The sequence below is a fragment of the Lathamus discolor genome, chromosome 3 (genome assembly GCF_037157495.1).
Source record: "Lathamus discolor isolate bLatDis1 chromosome 3, bLatDis1.hap1, whole genome shotgun sequence".
Lineage (NCBI taxonomy): Eukaryota > Metazoa > Chordata > Aves > Psittaciformes > Psittacidae > Lathamus > Lathamus discolor.
The window spans coordinates 7485845-7498762 of NC_088886.1; the positions used below are offsets into that span (position 1 = coordinate 7485845).

General features: G+C 38.2%; 1 protein-coding gene across 6 annotated transcripts in view; it reads left to right on the plus strand.

The window, feature by feature from the left end:
- Window positions 1–12918, plus strand: part of TUT4 (terminal uridylyl transferase 4) — a 48483-nt gene that overhangs the window by 1520 nt on the left and 34045 nt on the right. For 5 of the 6 annotated variants that reach the window (XM_065673330.1, XM_065673332.1, XM_065673334.1 and 2 more), the window contains exons 2-3: window positions 7060–7732; window positions 9571–9734. In XM_065673330.1, the coding sequence (XP_065529402.1) occupies window positions 7171–7732; window positions 9571–9734 (726 nt within the window). In that variant the 5' untranslated portion in view covers window positions 7060–7170. Of the gene's footprint in view, window positions 1–7056; window positions 7733–9570; window positions 9735–12918 lie in introns of all 6 variants that reach the window. The other variant, XM_065673331.1, reaches the window with a different exon arrangement.

Here is a 12918-nt window from a genome sequence, read left to right on the forward strand (position 1 = left end):
TACCTGGTTCTTCCTCTGAAGGGAACTGCTGCTGTGGGGAGAAAAAGAAAGGGAAGTAGGATTTCCCTGTATCTTATATGAAAGTAAGAGATCCCTGGGGAGCTCCTCTTAAGTGTCTCATGGATATGCTTGTCAGAGTAATGTTTTTGGGTTGTGTATTCACGTTGATTCCATAAGGCAGTTAAATTTTTCTGGGCTGAGAGTGTATCGTGTGTTGTAGTTGTAGTATTCTTGAAATTTTACAAAGCATTTCTACTAAATGAACTTTATTTTTGTCCCTATCTTAATGAAATAATGGAATGCTTGTACTGACTTGCATTGACAACTCATAGAAGGAAGGATCCTGCAATTTGCTTAGTGGATTAATTTGAAGAATGGAAGCAATCCAGGGGAAGTCAACATTTCAGATGCTTTTGGCACATTAGGATTATATTGTATATCATTTGATAAATTGTTCAAGTGCACATAAGTGATAGATCAGTAACACTTTTAACTTAGAAGCACTAAAATCTTATTACCTAAATTTAGTCACAATGCATATGAATCTAATATTTACTTTTTTTTTTTTTTAACCAGAGATGCGGGCATACATGTATGTGCACTCATTACTGTATCCTTGGGTCCTAATTCTGGTACTAATGTTTTAGCAGATCTTTGGGGAAAAAAACCCCCAACAACAACCAAGCAACTTGTCAGATGTTCTTAGGGTTTTTTTTTTTTTTTGTTTTGTTTTTTTTTTGTTAATGAATAAAATACTGTTTCCAGCATTTTCAGACTTTATTTTTTGGTGTCAGCAAAGCTTGGCTTGGGAGCCTGGAACCAGTTGGAGCTTGGGACTGTTGTGACTCAGTTGATGCGTCAACTATATGGATGTATTTTTACTTCCCGTATTTTTTAAAGTAGTGGTTTTCAGCATGTTTCTTTCAGTAGTGAAAGTGCTGGATGCTGGTAAAGCAGATGTAAGGATATCAGTAGAAGATTCAAACCTGTGGTTTGTGAGCTAGCTTGTGACTGGTATGAAGTAGCTCAAAGGCTGTTGCTTCTTCAAAGATTGGAGTTTGGGTGTGAACATCTCTAGTGCTTGAACACAAGATCCAGATAAACTTCTATGCCACAAATAAATACTGCTGTATTTTTATTTAGCATAGGTGCCAAATATAAATGGAGATTTAAGACTAAGGTGGATAAATTCTGTTTAAATGCATAGCTGCCACTTAAACCAGTTTCATGATCAGTTCAGACCTCTGGAAGCTCGTTCAGCTTCTGAAAGGCTTTAAACCTAGGCAGTGCTGCACTGTGTTTTTCCAGCCTCCTCACCTGTGTTGGTACAAATGTTGTGTTTGTTTGTTTTTGAAGTTAGAGCTGCCTTGGATCAGTTTCCTGCTCTGGCTACAGCATGTATCTTACAGCATACTGGGACATTGGAGGCAGGTGGTACCCCTCTTCTGGCTTTAGTGCTTGCTTAAGTTGATTGTGAAATGTTTAAAGGGCTATTACAGTAAAACCTAGGATCAGAACCAGAATCTTTATATGAAAAACAGGTAAGGGAAGCCATTGTTACTTAGTTACATAGCTGGTGTGACTGAGATAGGGTGGCTTTCCCGAGTTTGGAATGGGAGTCATCAGCAGTAATAGGTTTAGAAAGTGGTAGTTCTTGGTGTTTGTGACATGCCTCTTTCTTGCCTTCTCGGTGAGTCATACCATGTTGTAGAACAGACAGCGGCCATCAGTGCAGAGAGAGAATCATCTCTAACAAACACTTCTTGTATGGATCTCCTATCCAGCATATTCTGCTGATTTCGTAATTCAGTTGTAAGATATTTGCACATAGGTATGTTATTAAGTTTTGCATCAAGCAAAGCCTTTCATGTTAGTTACTCAGTGGTACTTTCATAATTCAGATAATCCTGTTACAGTTATACATACTTGTTTGTCTAATGATCACTCCTTGGAAGTTTTCAATCCTCCACGCTGTAAACACAATGTGGGAGCTTCCTACTGAGTTGCGTATCTTCACTAAGCCCAAATGCAACAGGTTTCGTTGCATCCCTGTTTTGTGTGTTAGATTTTCTGTGGTCTGCGCTGGCTTCCTTCTCGATAGATTTTAGTGGTGTTATACCTACTAGCCTATATTCTATAGCCTGTAGTAACAGGAAGGTCTGGAATACTGTCTAGCACTTATGTTTGTTACTAAGAACACTGGTGGGTTTAATGCTGGTAGAGCCTGAGGTGTGTTAGTGGCCAGTAATCTCTGATAGGTTTAGTTGTAAGTATATTGGAAAAACATCAAGGACTGATAACAATTTGTACTAAGTTCTGTCTAATACATAATAAACATAAATGTATGATAGCTTTTTTTAAAAACTATTGTCATAGAACATGGGAGAAGCTTGAATGATCTTGTAGAAGTTCTCAGAAACAAAAATGGGCCTAAGGCTGCAAACAGTCCAGAAAAGAGATGCCTCCACCAGCACATGAGGGGTGTCTGTAGACATCACGTCTGCTGCTATCTGAGCAGAGTGCAGAAGACAACCTTTCCTTTCATTCTTCTCTGTGGCTGTAACCTTTGCTTGCTGAATTTCTTTCTGTTTCCGTTGGGGAAGTTCAACTGGGCTATGTTGGTAATCAGGTGAGGAGGGTTGGACACACTGAGGTTAATCACCCCTTGTACTGTTGGAAGGCTGGTTTGAGAGATTTGGGCTTAAGGCACAATCATGGGACAGATAAAAGCAGGTCTCAGATAAAATACAGGTCTCTATCTCAAAGGAGGGAGTGATAATTATGTTCGTAGTACTTTAGCTGTTTATATTTAATCTAGTACTCCCTGGGAAATGAAACTTGTGAGACCGTTTCTCTTTGCGTTTAGTTGCTCTTCTACACTTGTGTCGTAACTTTCGGACATTCAGCCAGTTGGGACCAGATTTTTGAACATATTTGAAGTAATATAAGCAGATTGTTCCATTTCTCTGTGTTTTCTGGAAAAATGATGCCGCATCAGAGGATGGGTCTCTGCTGAGGGGAAAACAGTTTCCACTTAGGGAGTAGCTAAAGAAGCAGTCAGTGCGTATGTTCCTTCAGCTACAGCATCTCTCCTCTGCTTGCCCAATGGTCTGTGATCCAGAGTGTAACAGAGGATCACAAAATGAATGTATAGGAAACCAGGTATATTCAGTTCTGCTGCTAGTGAAATGATTAAATAAATACTTTTGCGAAAGAGCAGCTCAGAATGCAGGAGCTCACAGTTTAACTTGGCCTTCATCTTGAAAGAGGCCCTGTTATGGCATTTCTGACACAAAACGTGTGTTTCTGAAGGAGTTAAATATGGTTGAACAACTTGAGAGGAAGGAGTGGAAGGGCAAATGGGTAGAAATGCCTTCTTGAAAGTGTTTGGGTTTTTCTTCCCCCTGTTTGAAGTAAGTTACCCAGAGTTTTTGCAATTCAAATGCAGAATTTTCTAATGCTAGACTGAGAGTAGGAGGAAACAAAAGAAACTGGCAGAAATGAAAGTGAAACAATGTCGTTCCTTCGTTTTGTGAGCCTAAAATGAATTCTGCTGTAGTAAAAGTGAAGCTGATGTTAAGCATTTTTAGTTTGATTGCTGTAGCTATGTATAGGCTCAATAATTTTTCAGAGTTTGAGGTCAGATAGTGTCGTGTCTGACCTCAAACTCTTGTATTTCAGCCAGATTATTTTTCTACAAAGAGCCAAGAATTGAGGTAGGCTTCAGAGGAGTAACCGATTGTACATTCAGAAAGCAGAGGAACCCAAGTCCCCTGTAACAGCAGGATGTTGAATAAATGAAACATGCAGAAATGATTTCAGCAGGTTAATCATACCCCGCTTTGCAGACGCAGGTGAATAATTCTGCTTTTATTGCCAGCCTGCCTGGGAGAAAATTCTTCTTTGATTCCAGGTCTGGCAATTTGAGCCTGAGCTGGTGAATAAGACATCCAGGTTTCTAGAAAGATGCCACCTCAGCAGTGATTCACTCCCCTAGTGTGTTGTTTCCTACCATGTTCTTCTTTTTGGAGGCACTTCTTTCCCTCTCTCCCCTCTCTCGTGTATAGATGGCCAATATCTGACAGAGGAAGGAAGATCTTTTTGAGACTGTCTTAGGCTTAGTAGTGGTCTCTTTGTTTTTCATGTTAAGTTTCATTACTTGGCAATGTGGTTACTATTGAGTATGTTACAGCAGTTTAGTGTATTTTTTTGTTTGCTAAATCATTTCAGTATTTAATTCAAAAGAAGAGGGAAAAAGATGCCAAAATACAACATTATTATTGTAATTGTATTTCAGATTCTGAATTTCATTGTAGAACCCTTTTTCTGTACAAAATATTCTTGTCTTATGAAATTTCAAGACTTGTTCTTTGTATTTCTGAGGAATAAGGAATGTATCTGTGCTTTTTGATCTTAACTATTTGTATTTAATTGAATTCTTAATATGTGACATTATCACAGTACTCAATTTATTAGCTGGATTATAGTTTTTACTAGCAGTTTTCTGAGTGGCTTTTTTCATATCACATTTGTACATTTGATTTAAGCTTATCTATTCTCTTTGAATATGTAACTGGGTATTTTGTTGAATGGATGAGATCAAGTCGTTTAAGCCTACAATAGAATTTTTGTGGTTTTTGTTTTTTAAACCTCCTTGCAGAATATGAACCTAACTATGTGACACGTGCAAAAAGCAGAGCAAAATGAAGCCCCACTTTTCCTCCAATGCTACAGTTTCATGGTAGCTTTAAGCTGGAAATGGTGCCAAGAGAAGTTGTCCCCACCCAACTGGTTGTTTGTTATTACCAGCTCCTGCTCCTCCTCCTCCTCCCTTGTGCCAGCTTAATGTTAAGCTGGATTGGTTTTCCGGTTTTATTCACTGCAGACCTGCACAAGGGAGGGAGCAGCCCCAGGAGTGGGAGTAAGTAACCAGGGCTGGAGAAAGGGTGTTGTTGTTGCTTGCCTTTTAGGTGGTGTTGACCTACGCTGCTTTTCAGTGAATGTGGAAGTGTGGCCTCAGCATCTGCAGTTAATGGTGATGTGCACGTCAGAAATGAATCAGAAATGAAAGTGGAATTGATGTGTGTGGGTTGGGGTTTGTTTTTTTTTTTTTTTTTTTTTTGCTGCTGTTGTTGTTTGGGTTTTATTCCCTCTCCAGGTCGAGCAACTAAAGCATAAGGAATAGTTTAGAATTTGAGAAAACCTACTCTCATGCTGTAACTTGGTTACAGAAGAAAAAGATCCCAGTAGAGTACAGTTTAAAGGTAGTGGCATCCTGTATGTAGATACCACATCTTGCCAGTCAGTAGCTCAGTGCTTTATACTGGTGGTCAGAGACCAGAATAACTTGGCCAACCTGTAGGAAGCCTTGGCTCTTCCTGCCACACCGAGGCTTAGTTCCTGCTGCCAAGCCAATAAGAATTGCTACGGGAAAGACTGACTACAATCCAAAGGCTAATACTATTTAATAATTTTGCTTTTTGGTCTTTGACTTTTGGTCTAGAAGTAAGAGCCAGGTGTAACCAGTGTTTAATAGAAAAGAGTTGTAATATTAACTAAATGTATCTGTCAGTTGAAATACTTTGCCGTTGGAATGAATTTAGGGATACAGATTTTCTTTGTCAAGTTTTACATTTTACTAAAGACTGTGCTGCTAACATGAAGGTCATGAAAATTCTGGTAGGTTTCTTTTGTTTGATTTTCATTTCTGCAAGATAATACGTGCTTTCAGTTATGTCACTAGAGGCTTAAGATAACCATTCTTAGTATGTGGTTTTTGTCCTGAAGTATAGCCTGATTTGTGTCTCTTCGAGAGAGATGGTAACTACAGTATATAGCTTGAAAAGAAAAAAATTACTGTCCTTTATACTGATAATATTCAGAAAGTTTGATTGGGCTTTTTCTTTAAAGCAGACATTTTAATCTGATCCTTCCTTCTGGTTCTTGTTATTTAAGTACAAAAGTACATTGTGATACTTCTAATAGTTGTAGTTCATTGACTTTTCTATTATTCCTTCAGTAAATAATAAGGTACTTATTTTGATGGGTTCTCTAAATGCCAGAGATTTCCATGGATCATGCTTTTACTTACCAAATATGTAGCTGTACAGGAAAGGGAGAAACTCCAACTTCCATATCTTGCTATAGCCTTATAAAATTTGTTTTCTTCTGTGTCTGATACTTTATTATCATAGGTTTTTATTGTTATCTCAAGGTTATTAAAACAAAAAATCCATGTTCTTGTTACAGAAGAACAGTTCTTGGTTTTATATATTAGTATGAGGAATACCTTACAAACAGACCCACTCATGCTTAGCTTCCCACTGGAAAAACAATCTTGGAGTTCAGCTGATACACCACCTAAAGGACTGAGGTTTGGATAAGTAAAATGAATCTGCAGCTGAACAAAATACTTTTTGTGATTTTTTTGGGCTAAGCAAAATCTTATTGAATTGATGGCAATTAATTTGGATGAGAATTGTACATGTCAGGAATTTGCTTGAGTGTCTGTGGATACAAGTGATAGGTCAGGTTTATTATTAATACTTTGAGCTATAGTTGCAACTTGTGGGGTTTTTAATCAGTTAATAAGATGGAGCTTGCTTGCTGGAAACTGAATCAGCTTTCTCTAGCGGCATATTTAAGCTGTGTGTTTGTTGAGTGGTATTTTTTAGATGTGTTAAATTTTTTCCGTACTTTTTTCCTCCAGTGTAGTTGCAGATATCTTGGTTCTTGGTTTTTTTTCAGGAAGCCAGAAATAGGAAGGAAAGAAAAAGCAAGCTGTTGGCAGGTTCATCACTGAGTGTTTTTACCATGATCTGCCATTTTTCAACTCTTCAGATCCCCTCCTCTTTTCAGTGGAAGTTAAGATGATCAACATTTTCATGAGTTTAATACAGAATGTATTCTGAGAATTCACCTGTTCCTCTGGAGGGAAGATGCTTCCTATCATTTGTAGTTTTGCTTTGCTTTAGAGAGGTTTATTTTAATGTCTTGTCTGCATAGAGCTTTGCTGTTCTTCCTGCAGTTTAAAAATGTCTATCATTATTTCTTCAGTAGACAATCAGCTACGATCCTTGCCTGCACGGTGGATTTAAAATCAACTGCATATTGCTGAAGAATTGCACTTCAAGTGGTCTCAAGAGACAGGAGAAGCAGGTCTTCACTATAATGGAAGAGGCCCAGAGCTCAAAGAATGGAAATCATGACCCAAGGAAGTCAGTCCGTCTTGTCTGTGAGGAAGGCAAAGCAGTCAAAGTTACAAATAATCAAAATTACAAACATAACAGAAATGACAAATCTGTGAAGGACGTTGGGAGAAGTTCTCCAAGTGGGAATAACAGCAAAAAAAGCAAACAGAATGATGTTTGTTCTGAAAAACAAGGAGACAATAAATCATGCAAAGTGAACAGTTGTATTCCTGGAACTAAAGAGACGGGATCAAACCTTCAGGAGCGAAGTCATGGAAAAGCAAAAAAATCTTCTAATTTATCATCAGCAGTGGAAAACTTGAAACAGACAAAAGCTCATCCAGTAGGAGAAAACTTTCCAGGCTCCCATGTTTCGGGGAATGGGATCGGTATAGAAAGTTTAACAGCTACACAGAAAGGGAAACTGCTGTTGGAAAACCCACTGGGAGTTCATACTTCGAAGACTAACGTTGATCAGACTGGTGATGCTGGTAAGACTTCTTCAGATCAAAGGAAAATGGAGCATAAACCTGATGACTTCAGTGAGTATTCGACACTGCTTTATTCAATTTTCTTCGGGTAAAATTGTTAACAGTCTGAAATGGGCTTTGAAATGTTTCTCTTTGAATATTTTTTTCACATGTAGTAAGTTGTTGATGGCATTTAGAGAAGCTGCTGTTAAATACAAACATACTACTTAGAGAATAAGAGATTATGATAGCAGCTGTCTCTTTTTCTCATGCCTAAAACCTGAACTCTTTGCACAATACTTTTTTTGGGGGCGGTTCAGGCAGTTTTGTGAATATTACATTTGGGGGGGAACCCTTCATTATATCATTGTCACTTGTGGAAGTGCCAGGTATTATTGCTGTTCAGAAAGATCAGAGGAAAAATCTGCAAGAAAAATTGTGGGGTTTTATAGGTAAGGGGAAATACTTCCCTTTTATCTGTGATTGTTTTGCTTTTATGTTTAAAATATGTTTTGGTAGTTGGCCTTTTGAATTAGAGAGCTCTGGAATACATATCATCCACCAGTGGTTACCCTTATAAGTGTTAAATTCATATACATACTTTTCAATTTCACAACTAAGTACATGAATCAGGCTTGTCTCACTTCAGGTTAACTCCTTAGTGTAGAATTTGTCACACTTCTTCAGAATACAGCTTTTTAAATTAAAATGCTGGTTTAAGACAACATGCCAGTGCAGGCTTTCTATTTGAAGTGTTTCCCACTATTTCAACAGCTACAGTAATTGCTTGTATGGAAATACTAGGAGAATATTAAAGTGCATAATTTTTTTAGCTATCTTAATAAAATTTAACAGCAAAACCAAGTTGAAATGGCAGCAGGTTGCCCAAAGAAGAGATAAATGCTCCATCCCTGGCAGTCAGTGTTCAGGCTGGACAGAGCCTTGTGTGACATGGTCTGGGGAGAGGTGTCCCTGCCCATGGCAGGGGACTGGAACTGGATGATCTTAAGGTCCTTTCCAACCCAAACCAGTCTGTGATTGTGAGTCAGCTCTTTGTAAACCACCATCATGTACTGTAAGGACCCTCTCTGTCCCTGAGAAAACAGGACCTGAAAACTTGCTCAGTTTTGATTCCTAGCTAGTGTGGTAGCACATACCTCATTTGAAAGGAAAGAAAAAAAGAAGAAAAAAACATAAATTTTTGCTGATGTAAAGACTACTGGAATAATTTCAGCTGTGGATGTTTGTACAGATGAGTGGCCTATGAACAATTCATAGGCATCTGGAGGAACTGGCCTGTCAGAATTGACCTGCGTGTTTGTGAGCAGCAGCGTTCCAGAACTATGTGGTTGCTAGCCGAGGGCAGCAAGGTGTCAGAAGGTGTTCAGATGTAACTCCAGTAGCCTCCTGAATGTAGGGCTTGGCATGCCTGATGACTGGCTCTGCGAGGTCATCTGGGTGAATGTCTAAGGCGGTTCTGTGACTGCTTCCTTAACAAAACATGCTGTGTAAAAAATCTTAAGCCTAGTGTTTCTCGTTTGTGTTATAGTAGAGCATAACAATCTCATGTACTCTGTTCTGCGTAACAGAAAACCCCAACCCTTTCTTGCCTTGAAGAATTTAATAGAGGCTCTGGAGTTGTGACTGAACTGCAAAATCAATCCACGATGTTTTTTCTCCTCTTTTTGATAGCACTTCTAGTAGCTGAAGTCTCTGCAAAATACCAGTAAACATACTGGGAAGATTCTAATGTTAAAGGTGATTTTGGCCAACATTTGGACAAAAAATTGGAATGCAGCTGTGATTTGTGTCCAACTCTTTAGTGAGATGCTCTTAACTGCTCTGCACTCTTAACTTACATTTTTCCTCTCCTTAGTTACTCTGGAGAAAATAACTGTTTCTTTCTCTAGGTAAAATAAAGAATTCTGAATCAACTAAAGAGCATACTTTGGAAGCTGATTATTTAGAAAGCACTGCTGTTATTGATGAATCTAATCTGACAGCTGAACAGCAACTAGGATTGAAACAAGCTGAAGAGCGTCTGGAAAGAGATTATATCTCCCGACTTGAAAAAGTAGGTTGAGTTATTTATTAGATAAAGAAAGAAAATGGGTGTTTTCTGTCATTATTATTACCATATTTCTACATTGGTGCTATTTCTACTAGAACATGTTGCCTCTGATTCTTTCTTCTTTGTAATGAATCACTTTATTGATCTAAGATACTATCACTAGTAGTTGGCTAGTCATTCATGGGGGGTAGACGTTAAGGACTGGAAACTTAGAGTTCCTTTTGTGGCACACGTAGCCTTTGTAGAACAACATTTTATAACTCTGCAGACCTAAAGGTTTCCAGTTCCACTACTTACCTAAGACGTTCTAGAATGTCTGGCTACCTAGAAACACAGAGTACAGTATTGAAAAGAACCTTGGGGTATTTTCAGTGTATTAGCCTTCCACCAGTCCGAATCACATGTATTGAAGATGACTCCTTAAAAATGTTCATCAGAACTCTTCTTAATAACCTCTCCAGTGAAACAAAGTAAGTATAGGTAACCCAGAAGTTTTTCTTAATGTCCAGGGTAAGCATCTCTTGTAGCGTTTTGATCAATTACATGTTGTCCTAGGAAAATAAAGTTTGACTTTTTCTGCAACTTCCTACATATTTGAAGATAATTTCTGTTAATGCAATATGTTTTTCTTCAGACTTGCTCTTTGATCTTAGAGGGTTTTTAGTTATTGTTGAAATTTAGTTACTGTTATAATGGTTCATTATTGTTGCTTTTCTGTAGGCATCTACCATGTAGCTGCTACCCAAAATTGGACATGCACTTTCAGTTTAGGTCTTGTATATAAAGAGGAAAGCTGACTTCATCTGTCTGAAGTACAGTGTTTAGGATCTCTGTTGTTTTAGCAGCAGTAGGAGGTTGGCTTGTAGTTTGACTGGCAATGATCCCCATATCCTTCTCTTAAGAAATGCCTAATCAGATCTTCCCAGCTTTGCATCATTTGCAGTTAGTACTTAAGCAGGAATTATATTTTGATACTATAATTGTAGCTTATTTATTCAATTTCTTTGTTTTCTTGCCATCACTGATTTTCTTTGTCATTTTACATCTTCTGTAATCTCTTCCAATTTGGTATGTTTCACGTTTGTAGTCAGCACATACCCTCTATTGCATTTCCTAAGTCTTCAACAAAAACATGAATGTTTCTGACCCCAGAAGGATCCCTGCTGAAAAATACCTGGCACATGCCTTTAAACTGGTGGTGAACCAGACTTAAGTGTGTGCGCTCTGAGGGCTGTTCTCTGAGGAATTTTGCTCCCACCTTACTGTTCTTTATTTAGATAGTACTTCTGGTTTCCTTTTGAGACTGATACTATGACAAGTGACAAAAACCTTGTAGAATTCAAGATACAACATCTGCTTCTTCAAGCCCTTATGATTTTATCTTTAAAAAAGCAACCCTAAAATTGGTTTTGTGCAATTTGTTTATAGCAGATCAGTTTGTCACCTATGATCTGTTTATTATGTGCTTAATAATAATTTATTACAGTATTTTTCTGGATACTCATTCTGACTGGTCTCTAATTCTTTGGCTCATTCTCTTAACAATATTCTTCAGTTTCTCTTTCTTAGTCATATGGAACATTCCCATTCTCTGTGAGTACTTTAAAATACAACTCGCTTTGAGCTGGATTACCTCCCTCACTAGCTTAAGTCAGGACTACACGTATGTAAGGCCTTGCTTGTTTAGATGCATGTGTCTTACTCAAGTAGTAGTCTGTAGCTTTTTTTTTGTCGCACTACATTCTTGCCCTTTTCAGTGGCGTTAAGTTTAACTAATGACTTAAAAAAGGCAGTAAAGGCAAAATAAAAGGCATTACATGACTCGACCATTCTGGCAACATCTGTTGCTATGGTACTGCAGATCAGTATTGTAAAGAAATACCCAATTTTAAAAATAGTATTATTGCTGATAGTCCATTTCAGAAGAGTGGTAAAATAGTTTTCATCTACTGCAGTCATTGTGTATTGAACACGTGAGTCTTCTGAGCTGGCCAAGTTGTTTTCAGAATTGATGTTTAATTTCTTCTTACTGGGTATCTGTCTCATTTAAAAAAAAATAAGGATGAAGAGAATTAGTAATAAAGGGATAATGACCATGTTATTTTAAATTGATATGTACTCTGCAATTGGAAAGTATCAGAGTTTCTTCCACTCTCCACCCCCCCCCCGCCCCGCAGAAGCAAATGACCAAACTCAGTAAGTGGAAAAACTTGCCCAAGTTTAGTAGTGGTTTAGTAAGTCAAATTTGTTTAACTGATCTATAGTCTACCTTAGTGTCTTAAAACAGCATTCTCCATTCATTGTTATGTCACTGTTTAAACATCTGGTGTTTTCAGAATACGTTTTGGTTTTAGTAACTATAGATGTTTTAGAATTAGGATGAAAATGTTAAGTAGGGGCTTTTCTTTCCCAATTAGAACTGATAGCAGTTATTGTAAAAATGCTAACATAAAAATGCTAACAAGTCTGGAGAAAAACTAAGAGGCCCTTTTGTCTTTGCAGTGAGCATATTAAAAGGTTTCTGATCTCTGTAGCTGTGTTTTAGTAGAGCAAGAAAATACAACTGCAGGATGAGACATACTAAAGTGGAGTATTTGCCAGCAACCTCTTGGCTTTGCAGAGGTAGTCTTTTCTGTCGTTTAGTCTAGTAGTTCTCACTGGTTTCCTGGTAGGATAAGCTCCCCAGTATCCCTCCTAGACCCTAGGAAAATAGTGATCCCCTGCCCCCCATCATCTGAGGCTTGGCTGCTTCTTACAGACTGTCACAGGGGTCTCCTGGGTAGCAGCTGTCCATTTGTGTACTTCATCTCTTCCAGCCTTTATGTACACAAAGATGCTTGTTCTGCATGTTTCTTGAATTCTGAGTATCCCAAATTATTAATCAACATGGAATAATCTTACCCCTTGTCAGAGGATCCCACTTTATCAAGAGCACAGCCATTATTAAGTCAGAAACTGGCTCTCTTCCTCCGTGTTGGCCAGCCGCACCCTTTCTAATAGAACAAAAAATGCAGTACTTGCAGAGTCTGCTGTAAATATGCCAGCCAAATACCACCACCATCTGTCCTAACGTGTGTACTAGATAACACAATGAATTCTTCCCATTTTCTCTCCAGAGAGGGGAGGATAGATGCAGAGATTTAATAAATCCGTAGTTATTAAAGCTTGAGCTGGCAAGGGAATGGCT